At 39.7% G+C, this 27,069-nt stretch overlaps 1 protein-coding gene across 1 annotated transcript in view; it reads left to right on the forward strand.

The window, feature by feature from the left end:
* Nucleotides 1-5,876: 5,876 nt before the first annotated feature.
* Klhl14 (kelch like family member 14) overlaps nt 5,877-27,069 on the forward strand; it is a 90,777-nt gene continuing 69,584 nt past the window's right edge. Inside the window, exon 1 of the mRNA XM_026400764.2 lies at nt 5,877-6,826. Within this exon, the coding sequence (XP_026256549.1) occupies nt 5,877-6,826 (950 nt within the window). The remainder of the gene's footprint in view (nt 6,827-27,069) is intronic.

Genomic DNA, 27,069 nt, shown 5'->3' on the forward strand with positions numbered 1-27,069 from the left:
TTTTAACTCTTCAATAAGCTTCTTAGTGCTTATGACTTTGTGATATCTCTGGCCAGAACTGCTCATTTAAAATTCAAAACTAGAAAGTGTCTGGGTTTTGTCTAGGTTTTGCCTAAGTTTGAGGGAGCTGTGTGGTCCTTCTCAAATTTTTTTCCATCTGTAAAATGGAATAATTTCTCCTAGCAATCTTAAAGGTCAGGCCATGAGGAAATAGTATTTACTAACTCAAAAAAACACAGGTGAGGCTAGGTTCAAATATGCATACAATTTGCTGATGGCTCATATATCTGAACCTGGAAAGTCAAGAGGGAGGAAAATAAAGTTTTAGAGTGGCTACTCCTTCAGGTTAGGCTGTAAAACACTTCTAGATCTGCCCTAAGAATAATCTTTAGTTCATTCAGTTCAGAAAGTTGCTTGTGAGCAACTAGAGTCACTGATAGGCCTGAATCTCTGCCACCTTGAAGACCAACCAGTCAGCTCGGAGCTAATGGCAGCACTAGTAGACTGCTTAGTGGTGATAGTTTCAGAATCTTTCTGCTGTACATAGTTTAAATGCAGATTCACTGATGAATAATTTTGATAATTCTGTTGAAGTATGAAGACTGCTTGAATTAGATGACTACACGATTATGTATTTTTTTCAAAGACAATTCTGGCTTCTCTTCTGCCATGTGAAATCCATCCTGCTGAGTGCTCTTGACTAGTCACGTCCTTCCTGCCATTTTAAAAACAATAGTGGCAGAGATGCGAGCTGCTGATAGTGCTCAGCAGGACAGATCAAACACACAGATGCAATTTCTGTACGTTGAACAGTGAAGTAGGATAAAATTCAAATACTTACAATCGCTTAGTAGCTAGCATCTGATTGTTGCAAATTGAATCTTTCATAACGGGATTTATTGTAAATAGTGTCATATCATTTGTGAGTTCTGCAATAATTTCAGTCAAAGCCAGTGTAAGATATTGGAGGTGTGAGATTTACATGATATATATGCTAGTTTATGCTCAGATTATAAAGGGATTTTTTTGTTATCAATATTCTTTTTTTAATTGCTTACAAAATAATCATAATTGTAATTTCTTTCTCTGAAATTATAAGCATTGTCAAATAGGATAACTTTAAGATATAGAAGAAAACAGCTCATTCCACTTCATTTTAACACCTGTTTTAGAATTGCAAGACCCTAACCCTGCTTTTCACCCCTTCTACCTAGTTGTTAAATAAGCATTAAAATTTCAGGTAGTTTGAAATATGGCTTTTATATTTTTGGAAGCAATAAAGAGCCCAGTAATCATAATTAATGACCAATATATTCTATCAATAAAAAAAGAAAGAAAAGAAATTCAACTCTAAGATATTTTGAGGCCTACAAAATGTGCTTTAACTCCCTTTATAATAAAATGGGAAGCTGGAACAATTTAAGTAATCAATACTGATATTCAACTTTGGGTTTAGTTCAAAATACTTCACTGGAAGTTCATAAATATCAGCATGAAAAGAAATAACATAAAAATAGTACTTTGCATCTATGAGAATTTGGTGACACTCCACATACTTAGCTTTAATTGCTAATGACAGAACCCCAAAAGGCACTATCTTACAATCTCACAATCTTCCTATTCAAGATCCAAATAATGGAAATTCAAAAAAATAAAATAAAATGGTAGGACCAGAGGATTTGAATAATCTGATCGCTTTCTTTCCCCTGTCCTAAACAAACAAACAAATCCTTTGTATTTTACTATGTATTTGGGCTTTTCTGTTATAAATATGAATATGAGAATGCAGTGTCTCAGCAGGATCTGAATAAAAAAGTCTTGCACTCAGATTATCTAGGACCTTGGCCGAAAAGGGCCTTTGTGAGGTATAAATGCTTCTGTTTCATCCTTCTTCATTTATTTAAGAGTAAATATTCCACATGCAAGTTAACATTTATCATTCTGGATGGGGAATTCCCTATTTTGGAGCCTCTGAATTTTCAGTTTGCTCCCCCCTCCCTTAAGCAGGTGTCTTTCCATCTCTCACAAATCAAAAGAGGAGGTTAAAAGACAGCCTTTGGGGGGGTACCCTGATGTGTATTTTAATAAGGAGACTAATCAGAGCATATATAAATTAAAATGAATCATAGTCATGTATTTAATAGCAAGCAAAACTCAATTTAACTCATGTCCAGCTTTCTTTCATGTCCATTTTATTCAAGGGCATACCTTTCTCTTTCTGCTTCCTTTTTCTTTCTTGGACACCTCCAACCCCCATTGACAACCGAAATGCAGGGCTATAAATGTAAGGGCGCAATACATCATGAGATAAGTCTGGAGAACATGTCCTCTACCAAAATGCACATGAATCTCTGGTGCAGCTAGAATTCCAGAAACATGCTGAGGTTCATTTTGCATGCTAAGCAGGGTCAGAAATATGAGCACCATGTCATTGCCCTTATGTATCAGGTGAACTCCAAAGTTGAAAGGTTACATTTGTGAAATTGTAGCTGGGTTGCCTAGCACTTGATTCTAGCTCCTGCAAATCAAAGATTCCTAATTGAAATACAAGTCTGACAATATGATAATCTTCCTATAAAAAGAAATGTGATTTCTGAACCCTTATCTGTTGTTGAAGAGCTGACAGAGAACTTCAGAGGTGGTTGTTTAACCAGACAAAAAGATAGAAAAAAAACATGTTTTCAAACAAGATCATAAGGCTTGAATAGTGAAGGGAAAATAAATATAAAGCAAAGGGCTACCCTCTATTCTACCAGTTTGATTCCCCTGCCACCAGTTTATGTATTCAGCCATTCACCTCTTAGGCAAAGGCTAGTGTCCTCCAAGTCATCCCCAAACCCCCAAAACCAAGACCGGATAAAGTGGCATCTAAGCATACTTTGAGATCAGACAGTTTCTGCATTTCATAATGTGTGTGGGGAGGTGGCGGGGGGTGGAAGGGAAAAGCAGCATACCAATGTAGTAAAATCTGGAAACAACAGCATATATACAGACACAAAAAAAAGTTTGCATATTGCACAGAGCGCTTGAAGATCATAAATCTATGCATGAGAAAGATGTAGTGGAAATTTTGGGGGGGATTAGAGTTTATTTTTGTCATCTCTGTGAGACAGCTACTCATTCATCCAGATCACAGCTAAGAAAAAAGCTGGTCACAGAAATTAGCAGTTTCAGCTCAGCAGCGAAGTCGCCAGCCTGTGAAGGCAGAGAGAAATTGACTAATTAGCAATGCGCACTAAAACTTGACGGTTCTTTATAGAGAGAAGAGAAGAGAGAGGGAGAGAGAGGGAGAGGGAGGGAGGGGGGGCTCGCTTTTTCCCCTTCTTTCTTCCAAAGATGTTTGAAATCGCAGTCATTTACGCTCGACAATTTTTACAATAGCCTTGAGCCATAATTTTGCGAGTCTCTCCAGCATCCATCCCCCTGTATGGTCTCTCTCTACTGGCCAAGCACGACCGTTTCTCTCCCCAACCGTGGATTTCCTATTACTCTCGTTACGACTCACTGAGCCCCAGGCCCAAGGATAATGATGTGTTGTTTCTTGGTAGCATAATTTGTCACACGTACATTTTTTCTTCTTCTTCTCTTGCAGAAAGCTCAGCTCCCTCTCTCTCTCCCTCTCTCTCTCTCTCTCTCTCCTCTCTCTCTCCCTCTCTCTTTCTCTCTTTTCTCCCTCTCCTACATTTTCTTGCTGTTGCTAATTCATGGTGATCAAATGATGTACGACAAAATAAATTGTAAAGAGTGACTGCCTGGAGTTGGGAACCAGAAGGTGTTTTCCCCCCTCCCAAGGAGAGAGCAAACCTTTAAAAAGGAAGGACAATTGATTTTTGGGGGGGAGCTTAAGTGAGCCTTGACTTTGCAGCTGGTTGACAGCAGGTAAGTTTCTGGCCTTGTGTCTGCCTTGTGTGTATTTTTGTTGTCTTTCGGGTTGTTGGAAGGGGGAGGGACGGGAGGGAGAGTCTTTCAGAGGGGTGGGGGGTAGGTGTGTGGCAAACGCTCATAAAGAATAAAACTCTCATTGCAAGAATAAGCAAATGGGGGGGAGAGAACAAGAAGGAAGGGGAATAGGAAAAGATGGGGGGGGGTGCGAGACAACGAAGCGGGGAGAGCGAGAGAGAGGTATGACCGGGGCCACTTCCAGAGAGAGACTCTGAGAGAGGTTTCCGGAAAGCCAGAGCTTTGGGGGCGGGGGTGGGGGTGCTGCCGGGGGAGGGAGCGCGAGGGAGGTTAGGGTCCACCTGGAACGGGATGGTAAAGTGAGTGGAGAGGAACCCAGTCCGGTAGAAATGGGAAGCCGGCGATCCAGGACTGGCGCCAGGCAGGGCAGAGTGAGCCGCAGTGGAAGGGCCAGGTCCGGCGGGATCCCTCGGAGCCGGGCGACGGCGGCGGCTGCTCTCCCCGGCGGGCGCGCGGGCGGGATGCGGGCAGAGGGTCCCTTTCCGCTCAGCCCTGGAAGGTGCAATTACAGGTTAAGGACCGGGCGTATCGATTTCGCCTTGCCTCCCCCACCCTACCCACCTCCTCCTAGATGCGGGCAGCTCAGACTTTTTACAGAAGTACTTCCAGGGTCGGGGGAGTGGGGGTGCCCAAATGGGGGACCTCTGGGGGCTACACCCGGGCGTTTGGGAAGGAAGCTGCGGCTTCCAAGAACCGTGCGGGGTGGGACGCAGTCCTCGAACCGGACTGCGCCCCCCCCCCTACATTGGCTAGCCCCCACCCCTCCCCCAACACCTGCCTTCTAACTTGAACTTCTTACAGTTACTGGAGTTAAAGCGACTGTGCCTGGTGCCCTGGAGGGAGAACCGTCCATAGGAGTCCCTCCCGGCCTCCAGATTCTTGCTCTAAATCCACCCTAGTAGCCCCACTTTCCCCCTCGTCTTTCTCGGTGCCGCCCCGCGCTGGAAGGGGAGATAGATGTCTGAACTTCCGTGCTTTTAAGTGCCGGAGGCGGGGTGGGTGGGGGGGGGATAAGGGTGGGGGGCTGGAAGGATTCTTCTGCCAGGTTTAAAGGCGTCTCTGGAAAATTAGCAAAACTGAGTGGTGACGGGGAAGCCAACAGTTTGCGAAGCAGGGAAGCGGGCAGGGCCGGGGTGAGGGAAATGAGCTAGAATTGATAAGGACAGCTCCCGCCTCTCCGAGTCCACTGAGCTGGTCCTCACCGCGCTCCGCTGCACTTTCCCGGGAGAAGAAAGGGCTTTATCTCCTCCCTCAGACTATTAGCCTAGGAGTTTCTCAGGGCAGCACGGATAATCGAAGGGGTTCCCGGCTTTTGGAGAGCTAAGAATCGCCCACCCGCACGCCTGTCTGGCCCCCTTTCCCACCCTACTCCCCCAAACTGGGCCAACTACGAAAAGCAAAGCTTGGAGCTCGAGTTGACCTGGAACCACTGCCGTCGGTCTCTTCTGCTCTCTCGAGGCACCCCTGACTCCCCAATCCCGGTCTTTCCCTTCATCTGGCCCGGCATGGACACGAGCCCACGAGGCGTCTCGGCCTCAGCCTCTACTTTGCCGTCGCTGGTGCCATCGCTGTCGCTGCCAACTGCCGAGCCGGGGTGGTTTTAAGAAAGTGAGGGAAGAAGTGTGTGGAAGGTAGCGAGGAGCCAAAAGAGCGCCCGGACCCCAGACAGGGCCCTTCGGGTGGCGCTCACGGATCTAGAGCCTTCAGACCTTCCTCTTAGGGTCAGGGTCCGGAGCGCGCCGGGAGGGAACCTAGCAGAGCCTTGATTGTTGTTCTTTGCCCTCCCCTCCCCTCCACACCATTCCCCACCCCGACCACACCCCATCCCTCTACCACCCTGTTCCCCCTCCCATCCCCCACCCCTGTCTGCCAGGTTGGAGGAGGGTTTAAAGCCAGGTGCGCCGAGTCAGCTCGCCATGTCCAGATCCGGGGACAGGACCTCTACCTTCGACCCCAGCCACAGCGACAACCTGCTGCACGGCCTCAACCTGCTGTGGAGGAAGCAGCTATTTTGCGACGTGACCCTGACGGCCCAGGGCCAGCAATTCCACTGCCACAAGGCCGTGCTGGCCTCCTGCTCGCAGTACTTCCGATCGCTCTTCTCCAGCCACCCCCCTCTCGGGGGAGGGGTCGGCGGTCAGGACGGGCTGGGGGCCCCCAAGGACCAGCAGCAGCAGCCGCAGCAGCAGCAGCCGCCACAACAGCAGCAACCGCCGCCACAGGAGGAGCCCGGGACTCCTTCCTCCTCCCCCGACGACAAGCTGCTGACCAGCCCCCGGGCCATCAACAACCTGGTGTTGCAGGGCTGCTCTTCCATCGGGCTGCGTCTAGTGCTCGAGTACCTCTATACCGCCAACGTGACCCTCTCCCTGGACACGGTGGAGGAGGTGCTGTCGGTCAGCAAGATCCTGCACATCCCCCAGGTCACCAAGCTCTGTGTGCAGTTCCTCAACGACCAGATCTCAGTGCAGAACTATAAGCAGGTGTGTAAGATAGCCGCGCTGCACGGCCTGGAGGAGACCAAGAAGCTGGCCAACAAGTACCTGGTGGAAGATGTGCTGCTGCTTAACTTCGAGGAGATGCGCGCCCTGCTGGACTCGCTGCCGCCCCCCGTGGAGTCGGAGCTGGCGCTCTTCCAGATGTCCGTGCTGTGGCTGGAGCACGACCGCGAGACCCGCATGCAGTACGCGCCCGACCTCATGAAGCGCCTCCGCTTCGCACTCATCCCGGCCCCGGAGCTGGTGGAGCGGGTCCAGTCAGTGGATTTCATGCGCACCGACCCCGTCTGCCAGAAGCTGCTGCTGGACGCCATGAACTACCACCTGATGCCCTTCAGGCAGCACTGCAGGCAGAGCCTGGCCAGCAGGTAGGAGACAACAAAGACGAGGGCGGGGTGGGGGGAGCCCGAGAGGCCGGAGGGAGGGGAGGGGGCAGGGAGGAGGGGGGAGAAGGGTGGGCTGGGCAGGAGGCTCCGACAGGCTGAAAACAAACGCAAACAATTCAGAAGGTGTAGAGAAAGTTGATTTTAGAGTCCCTGAAAGGTCAATAGGCAACTGGCCTAACAGCATCCCTGAGCGTTCAGAAGCCCAGATTCTCTATATCCCCACAGCAGGATATGTGAGAATTGTGGACTCACATTGAAATTGACAGGCAGGTGGGGCCAAAGGCCCAGGCAGTTAAAAGTGCAGTTTTGGAAGCCTCCCTACCATAGCCTCTACCATCCAAATCTCAAGATGGGCTTGCTCAAGGAAAAGGTTTCTGTGATAAGTCTCGATTCCGATTCCTCTTTCCTGTCTTGTCTTGGGCCAGCAATAGTGCCCTAGGCATGCCAGCAGAGGATAGCGTTCATATTTCTATCAAGCACTCAAGTTGGCTTTTATGTGTTTTGTGATTGAGGTCTGCTCCCTTTGGAGATTAGAACTTCAAAATGCTTTGTGTGTTAGGGTTGCTATTGGAAATGCTAGCATCATGTGGCCATGTAAACTTTTGTATCTTACAGAAAACCTTTCTTTACCGCTTTTAAAGAAGAGCAAACCAAAAGAAATCTTGCCTAGTATCTTCCAGGTCAAAGAGGAGTACAGTTGCAAATTGGGAATTGGGGAGTGGGAGGGAGCAGAATCTTGTAGCTCTTGGTGGTCTGTGTGCCTGAACATGAGTAGCAAAGAAATTAGGGAGTTGTGCTGCTCTTGTTGCTGTTTAGAATGTGTCTATGTCTGTGTTGCAAATAGGAGTTCATGTCAAAAGGGAGAGAGAAATAATGGCTTTTTTAAATGCTGCTGAGATGAAAAGACTGTAGGAATTGACAGCCCTGTTTTATTGGCTCCAATTTAAAAACCCTTTTTAATGAGCCCTAGCAAAGGGTTTCTTTCTCTTTTTAGAAAAGAGAAACAGTATCCTCTCAGTTTCTCATGATAAAACATGATTCCAGATGCAGGGCTACTCCAGCCTAAACCACCAAGTGTTGCTTTAGGAAAGTCCATGTTCTGAAAACCTGTCATGGCATGTTCCCACACAGAATGCTGTGTAAGGGATAGGGTCCACTGTGTGCAGCCTTGTGGAATCGTTTGGGATTTGTTGTGATATTTCTGCCAGACCTAGCTAACTAAAGTTTTAAGAAATGGAGGATATTCTCCACAGTTGTTTAGCAGTACTGGTGTTAAGGTGAGGCCAACAGGAGCAAGATTTCTCATGAGATAATCTGAATTTATACTAAATCCTGTAAGTTGATTTTTCTAATATCTGTTGGACATGAGTTAATGTCTTGTGGTATCGAAAGATGACAATAGGACAATAGCAGAAGCAAGAATACAAACCCTCTTATACTCGAACATAGAGCACAGGAGTCCAAGTGGAAATAAGACATGAAATGTGTCTTTATTTTTTTTTAAAGAGTTTTCCATTTGTCTAAGATCAAAATGCAAGCTCAGTGTGATGGGCAAGTGTTACCATACCAATGCACATTGGTGATTAGCATTTTGTTATTTTTTTTCACTTTTAAATGACCTATAAGTATTCTTCATATAACATATATCATACAGAGTCAAGAGTTCAAACCACACAATTATAACCCTGAACATACTTTTTTTATATATATTTTAAAGATGTAGAATTTGGTATCAATTCAGAAACCCAGAAGGATAATAAAATTAAAATTTAACTTGTTCTAAGAGTAATTTGGGCAGATGAGCTTTACAAATATGATCCAATAAATAATTTCTGGAGCCCTTAATGCACTTTATCTGTAAGTAAGTCCTAGAATTCACTGTTAGGAGAGTTGACTTTGAAAATGCAGAATCCATTTCCCACCTTCCTCTGGATTCAGCACACCAGCTGGGGCCTGCTGGCTCTGTCCTGGTGGATGGCTGAGATACCAGACTGCCTGACTCCATGACGACACCTTCCAGCTTCACTGGGCCACATCATTTGAAGGATATGTAGTGGTGTCTGACCACTGAATGCTTACAAGTGTCATGGATGCTGCAAGAATCTGATACTTCTGCAGTAGGAAGAAAACTGTATTTTCCTTTAAAAGAGGAAGATACAGAAAAGAAAATAGTTCATGTGAACCTATTGCTGATCTCAAAGTAATATAATTTAGATTTTATTCCATTATTAGTAACTGTAGCATCCTAATTTAAGGAACTAATCACATCATTCTGGCTTTAAGTCACTGAAAGAATGCAAAAGTAAATATCCAGATCTTTAACTTTAATGTAGAAAAAAACTCTTAAGTTGCAACTCAGTAGTATTAAATGAGCCCATTTATGAGAGCATCAGCATAAAATAAAAATGTTTTCTCAACCTTACATGTAATTCAACAGGAGGATAAATGTGTTGACCTATTGTTTATGAGATTACATCAGGTTTATTGAAGAGAGTGGACTGGAAGGACATTGTATTTATTACTTTTCATCCACCTGTAGTTTTTAAAATCTAAATATGAATGCGTTCCTCAAGTGCAAAGAAGGAGATGGAAAATTAAAATTGAGCAGTCAATTTACTTTGTTTATGAGTACAAAACATAAGCAAATAGAATAATTCCAAGGAAATTCACTTCTTTAGGAATATATTTCTATAGAAAATAGAGCTATTAATATAGTAATAATAATTTAAACATGATTTTAAATATTATTAAATAATTTTGATTTTTTTGTCTAGAAAAATAAAAACAACCCAAGTATTAGGTTTTTATATAAATACTCAAATCAATTTTAATATTTTTTATCAAGTTGATTTATTTTTCTGAGTAAGCCATTTGCACTCAGATTCATATTCTATTTTAACAAAGTACATTTTAGGATAATAAATAAAATTAGAAATTTGTCACCTTGTGTTTAAATATATAGTTTAAAATGTATGTGTATCATATATATATATATATATGTACATATATATATATATTTTATTTAAGATAACATGACTTGAAAAAAGCTATAAAGTTTCAGTTTAGACAGGAGGAATAAGTTTTAGTTGTCTCTTGAACAGCATTGTGATCATAGTTAATAATAATGTATATTTCACAGTTGCTAAAGGATTAGATTTTAAACATTTTTGCAAAACAAATATGATAGGTAGATGGAGTGATTAATAGGTTAATTGACATGATTTAATTTTTCTACAATATATACTTTTATCAAAATGTTGTATATGTAATTTGTATCTGTCAGTATTTTTAAATTTGTTAAAAAAGATGACAGGATGTGTGTAGACAAAAAATTAGAATATTTTAAGTCATTTCTTGACAATATTCTTTTTATTATAAGAAATATGAAACTTTCTCACAATTTCAGGAAAATACATGAATTAAGTTCTTGAAAAGGTTTCTGGAAAAGTCAATGTTAAAGTCTTTTAAAAGGTGACTTGATATGCAATGCTTAGTATATTAAAGAGGAAATATCTGAAGACTTGTAGTATAAGTTATGCTCTTAGAATACAGGCTAACAGTTATAAATCTACAACTTATAATACAGAAGACTTATAGTCTAAGTTAATGTAAGTAACTCCAAGAGATTTTTTTATTTCTATTTCTAAATTTTAATGCATAATTTAGTAATTATTCCAAATAAACCTAACTGCACCAGAGTGTTAACGTTTTTTTTTACATTTTCATTGTAGCTCACACAACGTAACCATTAAATAAATGCTTATTAAAAGTTAAATGAATTAACATTATGAAATAAGAAAAACTAACATTGCACTTCATCAACACATTACTCAACTGATATTATTACTTGACATAACAAAAGTCCATTGGACCTTCCCCAAGAAGATACCTGTAAATAAAAACATTATGAAAATTTTTATTTTTTAAACATTTAACCACCAGCTATTAAGTCCTGTATACAATCCCATATTGAAGTGTAGTTTCAGGAAATTGTATTTTAGTAGATGATAGGAGGGTAACATACAAATATTTTACTTTCTATAAGACATACTATATTCAAAGATTTCACATAAATTAATATTGAAATCAATTTAAACATCAGTAGTTAAAATGTCTTGCAATGACTAAAAAGCCACTGGATTTCCTAACACATAAGTTTGATTCCTGACTTTAGTGCTTAGAAAGTGTCTCTTTAAAAGTAAGACAATATTTTTTATTGGCTTTCTTCCTAAGAACTGAATAATCACCTTAACAAGGCAAACTAATCTTGTACCCATGCATTTTCTAAATTGTTACTTCCCTTTATATCAATTTGATACCCACAGATTAGAAGTTGTTAGGTGGTTAGATTTTGTATCAGAAGTTACTCAACCATTCAGAATTCAATTTGTTTATTATCTGAAACAAGACCATTGATTACAAAATCATATCACAGGTATGGAAGCCAAACAGTTATATCCTACAATCAAAAGGCAACTAGAATACATATTAATGCATTTTATTGGCTTAGAGGGACTTACTGACAAAAGTGAACACTTTCAGATTTTATTTCATGCTTATACTTTTTCCCATTTCTCTGAACATGTCAGGGTTCACACATTTATTTAATTTCTAAGTATCTGAATTTATTTAACTTAAAAACAGTAAGAAAATGTGTTACTTTGTTTACAATGGCTACTGTAAACCAGGTGATACTCTAAGTACTTCACGAACATTAATTTTCAAAATTCTCTTAACAGCCCTAAAGGAGTGGGTGCTATCATTAGCCTCGTTTTAGATGAAAAAACTCACGTACAGAGAAGTTAAGAATTGTGCTCATGCTTGCACAGCCAGTTCCTGGCAGTATGATGCTTGAATCTGTGTCCTCATACTGTATTGACGATTATTATTATTTTTTTAAAAAATATTTATTTTTTGGTTTTAGGTGGACACAATATCTTTATTTTATTTTTATGTGGTGGTGAGAATCGAACTCAGTGCCTCATGCATGCTAGATGAATGTGCTACCTACCACTTGAGCCACATCCCCAACCACCCCCTGCTGATTATTTTGACTTTCTCTATACTAGGCTATTATATGGTGATTGAACTTAAAGTTCTATGTAGACTTATGATTTCCTTTTGGAAAAATAAGTTGTGAGAGTTAAATATTAATGTATTTAACTTTAAAAGAATTTAAGAGATGTTGTTCCAGAGGTCAGTGTATGTTTTTTTTTTCTATAAAAAGCAAAATAGTAATTACTTTTGGCTTTGTGGTCACAAGGTTTCTGTTGCAACTACTCTGATCTTCCTTGTACTGCAAAAATAGCCATGGACCATATGTCAATGAATGTGCATGGTTGTGTTGCAATAATACTCCATTTGTAGGCAGGGATTTTATATAATTTCTATGTCATGAAATATTCTTCCTTTGATTATTTTCAACCATTAAAAAAATTCTTAGTTATTGAACTGTGCAAAAATACGAAGCCAGCTGGATTTCCTCAGTGGGCCATGGTTTGTGGACTCCTACTGTAGACACTTGAGATGTATCAGTGAACCAAACAGACAAAAACTTTGACCTTACTCTAGTGGAAAGAATCCCCATTATTCTTTTTCCTTTCATTTGGAAAGATTTCAAGTCTAAATCATTCTACCAGGCCACATCAGAATTTCAGATTCCTGGAATTAGGACTTTAAAAATTTTAGTAGTGATCCCAGAAAGTTAAATAGTGATTAATAAAACAATTAATGAATGAGTTGCTTATTGTTTCAAACATTAAGTAGATCCAGAATGTCCTCACAGAGAATAGTCATTATTCAAAAGAGGGTTAAATATTGTTTATATGGTATTTTAAGGATTTCCAGTAGGAAATCAGAGTCAGCAGGTATGTTTAACACACTTCTTTCTGAGATTGACAGGCACATTCTAATCTGTGCATATAAGTGAATACATGAAAAATTACTTTTCTCCATGCCATCTTATACATTCAACTGCTTTGATCAAAGGGCACATGTTGTCAGGATGCCTGACACCTAGGTGAATCAAATGGACTCTGTCTGTAGACCCTCCCTTTCTTCTCAAAGTGAATAAACTTGAAGGAGTGCTCACCTCATCAAGTTTGTCTTGTTTTTTTATCTCCCCACTAGATAGTGACTTCTCTAAATATTTGTAACCAAAGCACGTAATTCAGTGCCTGACCTTGATCCAAAAATGTAAGTTCAATATGCATTGCAATTGGCCTTTAAAATAATTGAGATAGACCCTAAGGATTTGGCTTTGCTGGCATGAATTAAAGAAACTAATGAGAAAAAAAGTGAGGGTGATTTTGAAGATGGTTTTATACATACACACACACACACACACACACACACACACACACACACACACATAAGCACACACACATTACCAGTAATGACAGAAGCATCCCTAACTGAACAACTACCAGAAGCTTTACTGATCACTTACATTGTTCATATTCCTTACAGAATTCTTTAAGCCTTTTTAAAGATTAGAAAACTGAAGCTCAGAGAAAGTAAGTAATTTATCCAATCATCAGAATAGTGTCAAGATGGACTCCTCATTGTCTGGAGAACACCTTCTCCTTGTGAATGCATCTTATAGACATAGCTTCTCCAAGGAGCCAACTCTGATCTACACCTTCCATATATTTATTTTATCATATCACAGAAATCATCAAAAGTTCCTACCTTCTAACTCTCCCAGCTACCCAACAAATGAAGAAGTGTGAGAATATGCTGGAAGCATAGACCAGTATCCTACTGGTCTACCACACTTAGTTGTTAGTTCTAAGATCAAGGGACTAAATAGTGAGGCTGCTGAGAATTGTCACTATGATATTAACTGGTGTAAAGTAGAAGAGTCAATACATTTTAAGTCAACAAATACAAGAGCTTTGAGTTTAACTATGAAAAATAGTTATGAAAATACAACAAAACCTTAAAGCTTAAATTTGAATGGAAACTTGTTTTTCCTGTACCAGAAGGTATCAGCTTTGCTGCTGTGACAATAAAGCATTAGTCATGCTAGTGGTACTTTCAGGTGATAAATACAATAGTTATAAATCAGAATCATAAAAATACTTGCAAATTTTAGTAACATAAAGTAAGATTACTCTCATTGTAAATATGTTGTTTATATTTTGTTTTGAGAAAATCATCATTATTATGTCATAAATGTTTATGCCTCCGTCATTCATCTAGAATTTCAGAAAATGCATATATTTTCTATGTCCTTTTTCTTAACTTCCAAGATATGTCACAATACATGAATTAATAGTGATTTTAAAAAGAAAAAGAAAAGAAATGACATTTTGTTATAGGCAAGAGGGTGTTAACCAGAGGAAGAACTATCAGATGTAATGTAGATGACACAGTGAGTATATTCATTTTGCTATAAATATTGGAGGGGTTTACCTGTTCACAAATAATATTAATGGAAACAGGGTTAGAACAATTTGCAACTTTACAAGTATAGCAGAAAGGTACTACATAAAGCTTACAGTAGCAGGGAAATGAAAAGAAAGAAATCCTAGGAAATATGAAAAAAGAAAAAAAGCAACAAGAAAAATGTAAGTTAATATGGAGGATCAAAGAAATTACTAAGAGGCGAACTTGCTGAACAATGAAGAAAGGAGAGTTAGCAGCCCAGGTGGGCAGGGATGTCATAGAGATTGGAGATTAGGAGTTCAATATCTGTTGGACAGAAAAATACAAATCAAGAAGCATTCAAATCAGTACACATTCTATCTTATAATTCAGAGTTGTCAACAGAGTTCCACTTTAAAAAAAAAAAAGAGAAAGAAAAGAAAGAAAAAAGTTAGATCTCAAAAGAAAAGAAATAATGTTTTCCCAAGGGAAAAATGTAAATCATAGTAACCTACCCCTTATAATTCAATTCAGTTTAATAATTATAAATGTGTAATTGGAGTAATAAGATGTTTTCTTTTTTTTAATGAAGATTTGTTCTTGTGCTAGGTAATGCACTAGTTTCAGAAATGTCAGAGTTTGAAGGGTAGAGCCTGTTATGTCAATAATAGAAGATAAAAATATAACTGTATTCTGTACAAAATTGTCTCAACTGCCAGTGTGATTTGAGCTGGCAGCAGGTGTGAAAAGCAAGAAGACATTCACAACCTCTGGCAGGTTTTCTAAGCCCATGCCCTGGTTGGAACTTGGAGCGATTTGTTGCAATTTACCACTAACAAAAAGTTGTGCTGTGGAATCTCCCCCAAATTAGTATTGCACATATGCAATCCACCAAGCCCTGTGATCTGAGATACAAAGTTGAACGACACAGACACACTCCTGAATTCATGTAGTTTACAGTCAAAAAGGAAAGAATAAATAAGTATTCCAGTTAATCCTGGTAGCAATACATACATTAAACTAGAAAAGGATCATAGGCAGGGATATCATATAACAGAGGGCTGTATTCTTGTCTGAGTAGCCTAAGAAGACTTCCTCTGCAGAAACCCTGGAAACGAGATATCTAGGGTCTGGGGGTGGGGGAGGCAGGGTATATAATTGGGGCACCCAAAGCTGTGAAATGAACATGTGCAAAAGCCCCTGGGGCAGAAAAGAACTTGGTATCTTCTAGGAACTGAAAAAAGGGGTGTGTGCCAGAGACACTGGAGAAGGGGCTGTCCAAATCACAGGGGAAGCTGTAGACCCAGCTGAGGATTAATGACCATGTAGACTAATTCTGTAGTGGAAAAAAATCAGCATGCTTTTTTAGTGGAACTTAGAAAAGAAGCAACACAATTATGGAAATACTGCTGCCTTTGAAATCATAAACCTTAAGCAGGTCCTAGCTCCACTTTAACTGGGTCCTGCTTCAATAAAATGGCCTAATAATCATAGTACGACTTCCTAAGGTTTGGGAAGATATCAGTTGAAATATTGAGGGGAAAAAAAAACAACTAAAGCTAGAATGCTATTTAAAAATGGATTTATTATTAATTTTAAAAGATGCTTTAAGCAAAATGTACCTGAATACACTTTGCCTATTAAGAAAACTCTAGGGCATATTTGTATATTTCACTGACGGCACAGAAATAGCCAGAGACTTTTAAGACCAGAAGAATGAAACTGAAGGGATTCAAAGGTGAAACCAAGGGCATCAGCAAGAAGTGGGAAAATTAGAGTTTCCGATGGCTTTCAGCAACTTATATTTAATCCTTCAGAGGGGAATGATGGCCTTTTTAGGTCTAAAAGTCCTTTGTTTCTTCCTTGGATAGATAATAGTCACTCTTCTTTTTAATCTCATGTCCTCCAGCGCAGAGGTTTCCTTTGCTGCTGTTTCCAGAGGTCTCCCATTTACAATTGCCTGGCTTCTTTGCTCCCAGAGAGCCTGGGAGTGGGCTGGTAAACTGCACCTGCACAGGGACTCTGAACTTCTCAGAGCTCAGCTGGGCCACCCACCGTATGGAGACTGGCTCACTGGAGGCTGCAGAGAAGTGAACTGAAGAATTACAGCCGGTTCCACTTCCCTGCCTTATGCGCCTTCAGGTGCCTCTGAAGACAGGCGAGGCCAGTGAAATGGAGAGGAGGAGGAAGAGAGAAAGCATCAATATCCAAGAAGAAAGAGCCCTTGAAAATGTAGAACCGTTGTTGAAAAATGTGGCTAGACAGATTTGTGTGTGTGTGTGTGTGTGTGTGTGTGTGTGTATGTGTTCACAAACCTCATATTGTTGGTTGTTGTACAGTAACTTCTGAGACATTTTTTTTCCCATTGGCTAAGGGTCTATTTTGTACATGAGGGTGGGGATGGGATGGTCATCAATTCAGAATCTGGCACTGAATGAGGAATTATTGCATTAAGAGGGTCCATTTGCTGCCAAAAAGAAAAGAATCTTATTTCTAAATCTTGCTTAGAACAAAGCAGCAGGCTGCTTTTTGGCCCTGATGCTTAGCCATCCCTCAAAACCAACCTCACCAGAGCATCCTGTGCAAAAGAAAGATGCAGGTTGGAAGAAAGAATGCCAAATCCGTGAGTCAGGGAAGGAAACTTTGAAAGAGATACTTTAATGCTGTCAGAAGTACAGCAGACTCTCAGCACTTGCTATTCCATGTGCATTAACAGGGGTTAATTGATACTGTGAGGAATCCTAGTCAGTATGGGTGTATTACAGAGACAGAAGTGTGTGTCTAGTAGCACAAACAAATTTGGTGGATTGGTTGCTATAGCAACAGTACCATCACTGTCAGTGGCAATTTCTGTAATCTCCCTCTCTCAAGGTTTTTACAAGCATTCACTCCAAAATAACAAGAGGGAGAGACAGAGAGATGTAATAGGAGGTACAAATGAAAAGCTTAAGTTATAATGCAACTATCTTAAACAACTCTGTTGCATAATTATTATGACCTAAAAGTCAGACAGATGTGGGTTCAAATCCCATCTCAGCCACTTACAAGCTCTCTCTCTTTGGCTAATTTACTTAAGCTATTTTCAGTTTTCCTTTCTATAAAATGTACCTAATAATATCTACTTCAGTGCAGCTGCACATGTTGAAATTATGTATCTACAACATCTAGTCTAGAACCTGGCTATGAAGATTTAATAATTGATAGCTTTTATTTTTATAGGTATAGTTCTATTTATGTCTAATATGCCTTTATTTTCACTTGTTAGGCAGGACTGCTAATTCAATTTGATATGTCCATTCTAGAATTGGGCTTCCCACACCCTGAGTCCCAGTGTTCTTCTAATAATGATAATGCTTCAAGCATTATGCATTGCATTCACTGTTTTATGTTTTGTATTATATTCATTTTATCCACCTTTGAGTTACTTACAGAGCTACCTAGCTAGTGCTGGAGTCTCTTCTGTCTTCTTCCATATCAATAATCAGAAAAGTTAGAAAAATCATGGTAAATTCATATCAAATAGCTGTATTGAGTTGTGCACTTCATGTAACTGTATAATTCAATGGGATTGTTATATTCAAAGTTAAGCAGCCATCATCACAATCAATTTTAAGATATTTTATCATCCTTCTATTCCCCTTCAAAAAAATCCAAACCTGTTATCAATCAGCCCCCATTCCCCACCATCACCACCACTGCCATCTCCCCATCCCAGCATTAGGTACCATTAGTCTATATTCTGTCTCCATAGATTTGCTTACTCTGGACACTTACCATAAATGGAATCGTACATTATGTGGTATTTTTTGACTAGTTTCTTTCATGTAGCAAAATGTATGCAAAATTCATCAAGTTGTGGCATGTAACAGTACTTTGCTTCTCTTTATGGCTGAATAATGATATATATGAATATTCATTTGTTGATGGACACTTGGGTTGTTTCCATATTTTGCTATTATGAATTATGCTGCTGTAGGTACCTATGTACAAGTTTTTATATAGTAATATGCTTTCATTTCTCTTGGGTATATACCTATGAGTAGAATTACTGGCTCATATGGTAACTCAGTTAATATTCAACAATTGGTCAGCCTTTTTTGGAACTGCCATATGGTTTTCCAAAGCAGCTGCACCAATTCACATTCCCACCAGCAGCCTTTGAGGTTCTAATGTCAACACTTATTAGCTCTCTTTTTCTTACAGCCATCCTTGTGGGTGTGAAGTGCTATCTCATTATGGTTTGCATTTCCTTATTGACTACTCATGTTGAGCATCTTTTTTAAGTCATTTTAAAATTTGTTCTAATTAGTTATACATGACAGTAGAATGCATTTGGACACATCATACATAAACGAGTACAACTTCTCACTCCTCTAGTTTATACAATGTAGAATCATACCAATTGTGTAATCATATAGGCACATAGGGTAATAATTTCAATTCATTCAAATATCCTTCCTACCCTCATATCCCCTCCCCTTCCTTCACTCCCCTCTGTCTAACCCAAAATACTTCTATTCTTCGCTAGCACACACTCTTTTATTGTGAATTAGCATCTGCATATCAGAGAAAACATTCAGTCATTGGTTTTTTGGATTGGCTTATTTCACTTAGCAAGGTATTCTCCAGTTCCATCCATATACGTGAAAATGCCATAATTTCATTCTTCTTTAAGGTTGAGTAATATTCTATTGTGTATATATACCACATTTTCTTTATTCATTTATCTGTTGAAGGATACCTAGGTTGGTTCCATAATTTAGCTATTGTGAATTGAGCTGCTCTAAGCATTGATGTGGCTGCATCACTGTAGTATGCTGATTTTAGGTCCTTTGGGTATAAACTGAGGAGTGGGATAACTGGGTCAAATGGTTGTTCCATTCCATGTTTTCGGAGTAGTTTTGACCATGTTTTCTTGAAAAAAAATCTTTTGGCCATTTTTTTAAGTTGTGTTATTCATCTTTTTATTATTGAATTATAAGAGTCCTGTGTTTTTGGTTCGGCTTCTTATGGTTCCTAAATCACAATGGGGGCTACTTTTTGCATGAATTCAGTGTTCTTTTTGGCAAAAATAGGAATAAAATTCATACAGCTATATAATGGGAATTTTTCTAGATATTTTTATATGATACATATGACATATGATACATATGGCTGTTAAAAATCCTGGTGTTTGGCATGACAGAGAAAAAGACCTGTGAAGCACAAGGTATGAGAGTCATTACTGTGGTATATAAGAAAATGACTGTTGGTAACATTTTGATGATGATGTTGTTTGTTTTCTTCTTTGTCTGATTATCTTGGCTTTGTTGACTAAGGCATTGTATCTCCCAAATGGTATCGTGAACTTGGTTAAGCAAATCTCTTATTTAAAGAAAAAATATTTATTATTCAAGTTATGTATTTAAATGTCCTTAAAGGTACATGAGAAGTATTTATCCCAACAATATTTATGTAATAATTATTCTAGGGAAATGAAGTGGAATTCTTTGACTGTCAAGATAGTAAAAACTCATAAGAAACACTGTAGAATAAAAAGAAATATGTCAAAAGAAAACAAAATGGAAAAAAAAATAGAAGCTCTCGGTTTAATAGTGATGCAAAAGCGTTCCTTGTGGGGATCAGCAGGAAACAGCAAAGCACAGGATTTTCGGTCATGGCTGAGACTCGGCTGAGAGCTTCACTACACACATAGCCAAGACATGGAAAAGCTAAATTCATCATGAGAATGACTTGTGCGGCTTGTCTTTCCCTTGATACAGTGTCCCTGCAGTTTTCCTTAGAGACAAAACAAAACAAAAAAATCTTACAACTCTTGATAAGAAATTACTTTGTATTCCTCTACTTAAGTTTGGTAATGTTACTTTACTAACTTTAGTTTGGAGTGTGTGGATATGGGGAACAGTCAGCAAATTGATCCCCAGACTTCATGCTTATGATTCAGGACAGAACAATTTCCATTTTACTCTCTGTTCAAAGATTTAGCATAGTGGTAGAGCAGTTGCCTAGCACCTGTGAGGCACTGGGTTCAATCCTCAGCAACACATGAAAATAAATAAAATAAAGGTATTGTATCCATCTACAACTAAAAAAAAAAAAAAAGATTTACCTTTCAGTTACATAACAAAGAAAACTCTGGGCCCCCATCATAGCTCTGAATGCAAGGTGGTAGTGATTTTAATGAGGATGTGGTAAATTTCTAGTGTTTATGATGCATTACCAACAGATACCAAGAAAGCAGATAACTTCTCAATGAATCACGTTTTCTTTTTTTTTTTTTTCTTTAGAAGGCATCTTCTTCCCTTGGCCAAAGTCTTATTAGAGAAGGAACTTAATTCTAGACTCTTGAGACACCTAGAATCCTGACAAACTTCGAATGCTGCTCAGGCATTCTTGTCTTCAAAATTTAGAAGGACAGAAAGCAGACAATACAAAACTGAAGTGTTTAAATACCATCCTTAATGCATTCGAACAAATTTAAGGCTTGGGATTTTTCCAGATTTAGGGAGCAGCGAATTACACCAGCAACAAGTAGTCTAGCTACAGTAAAAATCCATTCTATGGAAAGGGGCATCCTGTGTGCATAAAAGAGCTCCTCAAGGCTTCCATCAATGGAGTCAAACTAATAGTTCAAGTTTTAGAAAACAATAGCCTTTTTGACCTAGAAAGAATAATCTTGTCCTGGTTGTCCTAGAAAGAATTTGACTAGAGAGTGCTTCCATTTTTTTTTTTTAACAAAAGGAAACTAGTTTCAGAGCATGAGAAACATTTAAGATTTCTGAAAATTCATGTCAGTGAATTTATAAATGCTAATTAGAGCCTGTCACAAAAGTTTATGGGAGTCGCTTGTCTACATAAGCTGTATCTGTTCTTATTTCTCCTAATTTCCATTCCTCCTTTACAATATTGTTGTCCATGAACATTTACTGCATGTGTACAGTATCTTGAGCACCAGAGGAGTGAATAAGGAATCTTTCTGTCCTTCTTCCATAGCCTCCATACAGAGCCCGGTTGATAGATTGCTGTCAAGTGCAGCATTATTTGGTGAAATTAAGATCTTTTCTCAGGTTTCACCATGAGGGTTCTGTCTCAAGTGTCAATTCTCAAAAAAGAGTGTGAAGACTTTTTGGTCCTTTCCAGACTATGTTCCTGTTGGGTGGACAGTTCTATTAAAGAGGGCTGTATTAGTCTGCTGGGCTGCCGTTTGCAAAATACCACCAACTGGGTGATTGGAGGCCAGAAGTTCAAGACCAAGGTTCAAGACCAGAGGTTCAAGACCTTGGTTTCTGGGGAGGCCACTCTGCTCTCCCAGGCTCCCAGGCCTTTCCTCTATGTCCTCACATAGTCTTTCCTTGGTATTTGTAGGAGAGATCTCTTGTCTCTACCTCTTCTTACAAGCACACCGATCCTGTTGGATTAGACCCCTTCTCATAACTTTAACTACCTCCTTAAAGGTACATACAATGTCACATTGAGGTTTAGGGCTCCAGCATATGAATTTGGAGCAGACACAATTAAATTCATCACAAAAGTCAGATAACCTCACTCCAGTAAGATTGGCAGCCATTATGAAGTCAAACAACAAGTGCTGGCGAGGATGTGGGGAAAGGGTACATTTGTACATTGCTGGTGGGACTGCAAATTGTTGTGGCCAATTTGGAAAGCAGTATGGAGATTTCTTGGAAAGCTGGGAATGGAACCACCATTTGACCCAGCTATTCCCCTTCTCAGTCTATTCCCAAAAGACCTAAAAAGAGCATACTACAGGGACACTGCTACATCGATGTTCATAGCAGCACAATTCACAATAGCAAGATCGTGGAACCAACCTAGATGCCCTTCAATAGATGAATGGATAAAAAAAAATGTGGCATTTATACACAATGGAGTATTACTCTGCATTAAAAAAATGACAAAATCATAGAATTTGGAGGGAAATGGATGGCATTAGAGCAGATTATGCTAAGCGAAGCCAGCCAATCCCTAAAAAACAAATGCCAAATGTCTTCTTTGATATAAGGAGAGTAACTAAGAACAGATCAGGGAGGAAGAGCATGAGAAGAAGATTAACATTAAACAGGGATGAGAGGTGGGAGGAAAAGGGAGAGAGATGGGAAATTGCATGGAAATGGAAGGAGACCCTCAGGGTTATACAAAATTACATACAAGAGGAAGTGAGGGGTAAGGGAAAAAAAAACAAGGGGGAGAAATGAATTACAGTAGAGGGGGTAGAGAGAGAAGAGGGCAGGGGAGTGGAGGGGAGGGGGGATAGCAGAGGATAGGAAAGGCAGCAGAATACAACAGACACTGGTATGGCAATATGTAAATCAGTGGATGTGTAACCGATGTGATTCTGCAATCTGTATATGGGGTAAAAATGGGAGTTCATAACCCACTTGAATCAAAGTGTGAAATATGATATATCAAGAACTATGTAATGTTTTGAACAACCAACAATAAAAATTTTTTAAAAAGTCAGAAATAGGACATTGGGAACTAAAAAAAATAGATTAGGAAAACTAACTGAAATGTTACTTTTCACCTAGATCTATATAGGCAAAGTTATACAGGCAGGTGAGCAATTATCTAAGTCAGCAACATATTAATATCTCTTTCAGTAATGCAAAACTATAAGTGAAAAAAAAGATACACTCCCTCTTTCCTCCGTCCCAGAAAAATCTTGTGTTAACCAGTAGTTCTCTTAAGAATCAACCACAGAATAAAAAATTTTAAAAATCAACCACAGAGATGTTTTATAAAAATATATCTTTCCCTTCCCAATCCCAGAGATGTAAAATAAATTGGTCTAGAATATGGTCCCAGGAACCTGCATATTTAGTAAGAATCCCAGATGATTTTAACTTCCAGTGGGTTTTGGACCACACTTTGAAAATCACAGATCTAACATAATTATTTCTGTTTTCCAATTTGCTACATATCTGTAGAAGATAGGAGAAGCTGTTAACAGCAGTTTATTCTAAGTTTAGAGAAAATTTGTTGCAAAATTAAAAGAAATCTGATTAGTAGACAGGAGAAAAGGGGAAATGAGTACTGGGAAAGTTATCAGAATTACCAGTCTCTAGGGAACTTATTGCCTGGAAATAAAATACCATTGCACTAGATGTTCAAGCCACAGTATAAAGTCCACAACTCACCCTCAGGGAATGCAGTAAACTTTTCCCCCAAATCATTTGTTTCTGCATCTCAAAGAGCTGATGATTGAAAGGATGTTCCTGCTTATTAATGGGTGGGTGGGTCACCAAGCCTCTCCAGAAGCCCTTTCAGACTGGGACATTGGAGGACCTCCACACACCACAGAGCCCTGGAGCTGGAATTTGGGTTCTCTCTGGCACCATTGCCCCTCCAGGGTTGGTGAAACAGCAAAGAACAGAAAGAAGTGACTCCCCAAGGAGAGGCAAAGCAAAAGAAGAGGAAGATCAGAGATTCCTATTTCACCCACAGCAGCAGGGGTCCCTAAGCTGGATCCCACAAGCCACACCTCATTGTCTCCACAATACAAACCCCCAGGGCCTGCCTCACTCCCCAGCAGCAGATCTATCCCCCAAATAACGAATTCTCCCTTTACCTTAGCCCCAGAATGATTTCATAGAATTATTCTTGCCCTAAAAGTGAATTCTGGGCGTTTTTAGAAGGCCTTTTCTTAAAGATGAATACCTTAAAGATGAATATTTGTTGGCATGAATATTCCAGGAGATGCTTGAAATAAGATCCAGTTGCAAACTAACTTTCCCCCAGTCTCCCTGCATGGCCACTCCCACAGTGACTCCCCAAGCGGAAACCCGGCTTGGCAGGAGGCTGGCTTCAGTTCCTCCCAGGGAGCTTTACAGTTTCCCCTCAAGAAATCTCTCCCTGGAGTAGGAGTAGGGTGAACTTGGGATCGGATCCTGAGGTGGAGACCTGGCCATTGTCCCTCTCAACATCATCTTGAATGACTGAACTCCTTTCCTCAGAATGTCGTTTGGTTAAAATAGGTGACTTTCAGAGACAGGATTTTAGTGGGATATATGTATCCTTCTGAATTTGAATTTTTATTATCATTTTGTGATCTTGTACATTCCTATACTTTTTCTTGGGGGTGGGGGGAGGGCAGGAAGTCACTCATCTCTTCCAAACCCCAGCCAGATGGGAGGGGTAGGAGACACACAGAGAGAAGTCTCAGTAATGAGATTGGTCCTCAGGAGGCAGCATAGTGTCATAATTGGGCTTTCTTGGGGGCTTAAATGCAGGCATTACTTACCAGTCCATCACTAGGGCGAGAGTGACGCTTTGTCTCCTTTCTTCACTAGGCTACACAGAGCCCGAATGGCTCCTCTGTGACAGGCTGCACAGAACAGCTTCTCTCTGGATCAAGGAGAACAGCTTTCTCCTATCACACAAATACTGGTTGTCCTCCTCAGCTAGTTCCATAGCAAGCAGCTGTGCCAGTGAGCTACTTGCAGGTGGGCAGGTGGGAGGATTAGTGTGAGAGGTAATACTTGCCATGCAACTTCCTCACAGGGGTATGGTGAGGATTAATGAGATGTTATTTCCATTGCAATTTATACTCTTCAGAAGAAAAGCACTGAGTACTAGGTATTAGAATTTGGGATTATATAGGTGATCAAGCAGAGAAGATATTCAACTGCTTCTAGTTACAAAAGCAAGCTTTACTCTGGGAGGTGGGGAAGGAGGGGAAAATGCATGAGTATAAAAGCAACTGGAAGGCATTGTTCCTCATGAAATCAAGGACCAAGAATGAGCATCAAGTGAAGATGCTGGCCATTGAGGCTGTGAGCTAAGCCCGGGGCGGGCGGGGGTGGGGGGGGATTTCATGGAGTTGGATGAAAGCCTCAAGGCTTATTGGTGCTATCTGCCTCTGTCACCATCAGCCAGTCTGCAGCTTTGGTGAGTGCAGGAATATGGCAAAAGCATTAGTAAACTACTCATCCACATGCTGGAAGACATGGTCCCATTCTGGAATGAGTATATGACAGGGAAGAATTGCAGTGACCCCTGTAAGCTACAGGGACCAAAATGAGGAGCAGAGGGGTAGGGAGATGATCAATTACAGTTGCAACGTGTAAAGCCACAGCCATTAAGATGGCCACACATGTAGGAAGTGACAGAATTGGAATGTAACTCAAATTTCAGAGCTTTCAACGTTAAAGTCCTGGTTTCTTCTATTTACTATAGTGTGTCTCCAGTGGTTTCCCTGCCTCAGGAAAAATATGAGATCATTTCAGAAGGTATAGGAGAAATCATTTTTAAATTTATTTTAGTAGTTAGGTTGGGTATTATTGTAGTTAAGTACAAGTTAGAAATAAAACATAATTAACTGATAGAACCCATGATTTCATAAATATATTTGCTTAGAACAATGATTCTCAATACAAGTTACATACTAGAATTGCCTAGAATGCCATGTATTAAAACAAAAAAACAAAAAACAAAAAACCCAAAACATTGGTGTTGGGTCCCACCCTAGATCATTAAATCAGGATCTCTTAAAAGTGTCCCTACCCCAGAAATTACACAAAAGTTCTTGTAGCTTGCACTGAAACCAGAAGAGTAGGCTGGGATTTTTTGAAAAGCATTTTAAGTGAGAATCATGAAATAAATAATATCATAGTATATAGATAAGGTAAAAAAAATCATAAAGGTCTCATGCTATAATTTTAATGGGATATGTTTTATCCTTCAGAACTTGAATTTTCATTATTTGTGATCTCATGTCTGCACTTTTTATTGTGCAGCAAGTACCGGTTTCCTTAAGTCAGGAACTTACTCAGCCAGATGAGCAACTGAAATTTGCTAAATATTGCCCTAGGTCAGCTGAGCATGGAAGTGCTCACTGTAATCCCAGTGAGTTAGGAGACTGAGGCAGGAGAATCACTAGTTTGAAGACTGCAACTTATTGTGATCCTAAACAACTTACCAAGACACTGTCTCAAATGAAAAATGGCAGGGGGTATAGCTCAGTGGTAAAGAATCCCTGAGTTCAATCCTCAGTACTTAAAAAAAAAAAAAAAGAAAAGAAAAATTGACTCTATCATGGTTAAAACACAATTAACTCATTAGCTCCTGATCTATGAGACAATACTGATTTCAAAGAACCAACAGAAAAGCAGAGATACCCAACAAAAAACAATGAATGGATGGTTATGACAAGAGCAAAGCTAATTATTTGGGCATACTCAAGTGGGTATAAAAAATAGGAGTTTGGGGGTATTGCATGCTAAAAGTAACTGGTTATAGTTGGGAGTTAGTCAATATGACAATGTTAGTCTGTTTTCCATTGCTGTAACAAAATACCTGAGATAATCACTTACAAAGAAAGGTTTATTTTGGCCCACTGTCTTAGAGGTTACAGTCCATGGTTGGTTGGCCCTGTTTCTTTTGGTCCTTTGGTAAAGCAGCTCATCATGGACTGGAGCATGTGATGGAGGATGCTGTTCTCTTCATGGTAGCCAGGAAATAAAAGAAAGCAAGGAAAATGCTGGCACCCTACAATTCCCTTCAAGTGTATACCCTCAGTAAACTAAAACTTCCCACTAGGTCCCACCTCTTAAAAGTTTACACTTTTTGACAATCTCTCTTCAAACAGATATGAAAAAAAGATACAAAGAACTATATCATGTTCCTAGGTAATCAAATGACAAATGACATTTTTCATTTGTTCTTTTATTCACCATATCTTATTTCATGCAACAAGCATTTATTGAGCACTTACTGTGAACCAAGTCCTTTTTGCTTTTAACTATAGACAGAAATTTCCTTAGTGATCACGCACCTTCGATACATTATGACCAAGGAAATCTTGCAGTTATATCCATTGTAATAAAACTGGATAATGCATA

This window comes from Urocitellus parryii, chromosome 13 (genome assembly GCF_045843805.1).
Source record: "Urocitellus parryii isolate mUroPar1 chromosome 13, mUroPar1.hap1, whole genome shotgun sequence".
NCBI lineage: Eukaryota > Metazoa > Chordata > Mammalia > Rodentia > Sciuridae > Urocitellus > Urocitellus parryii.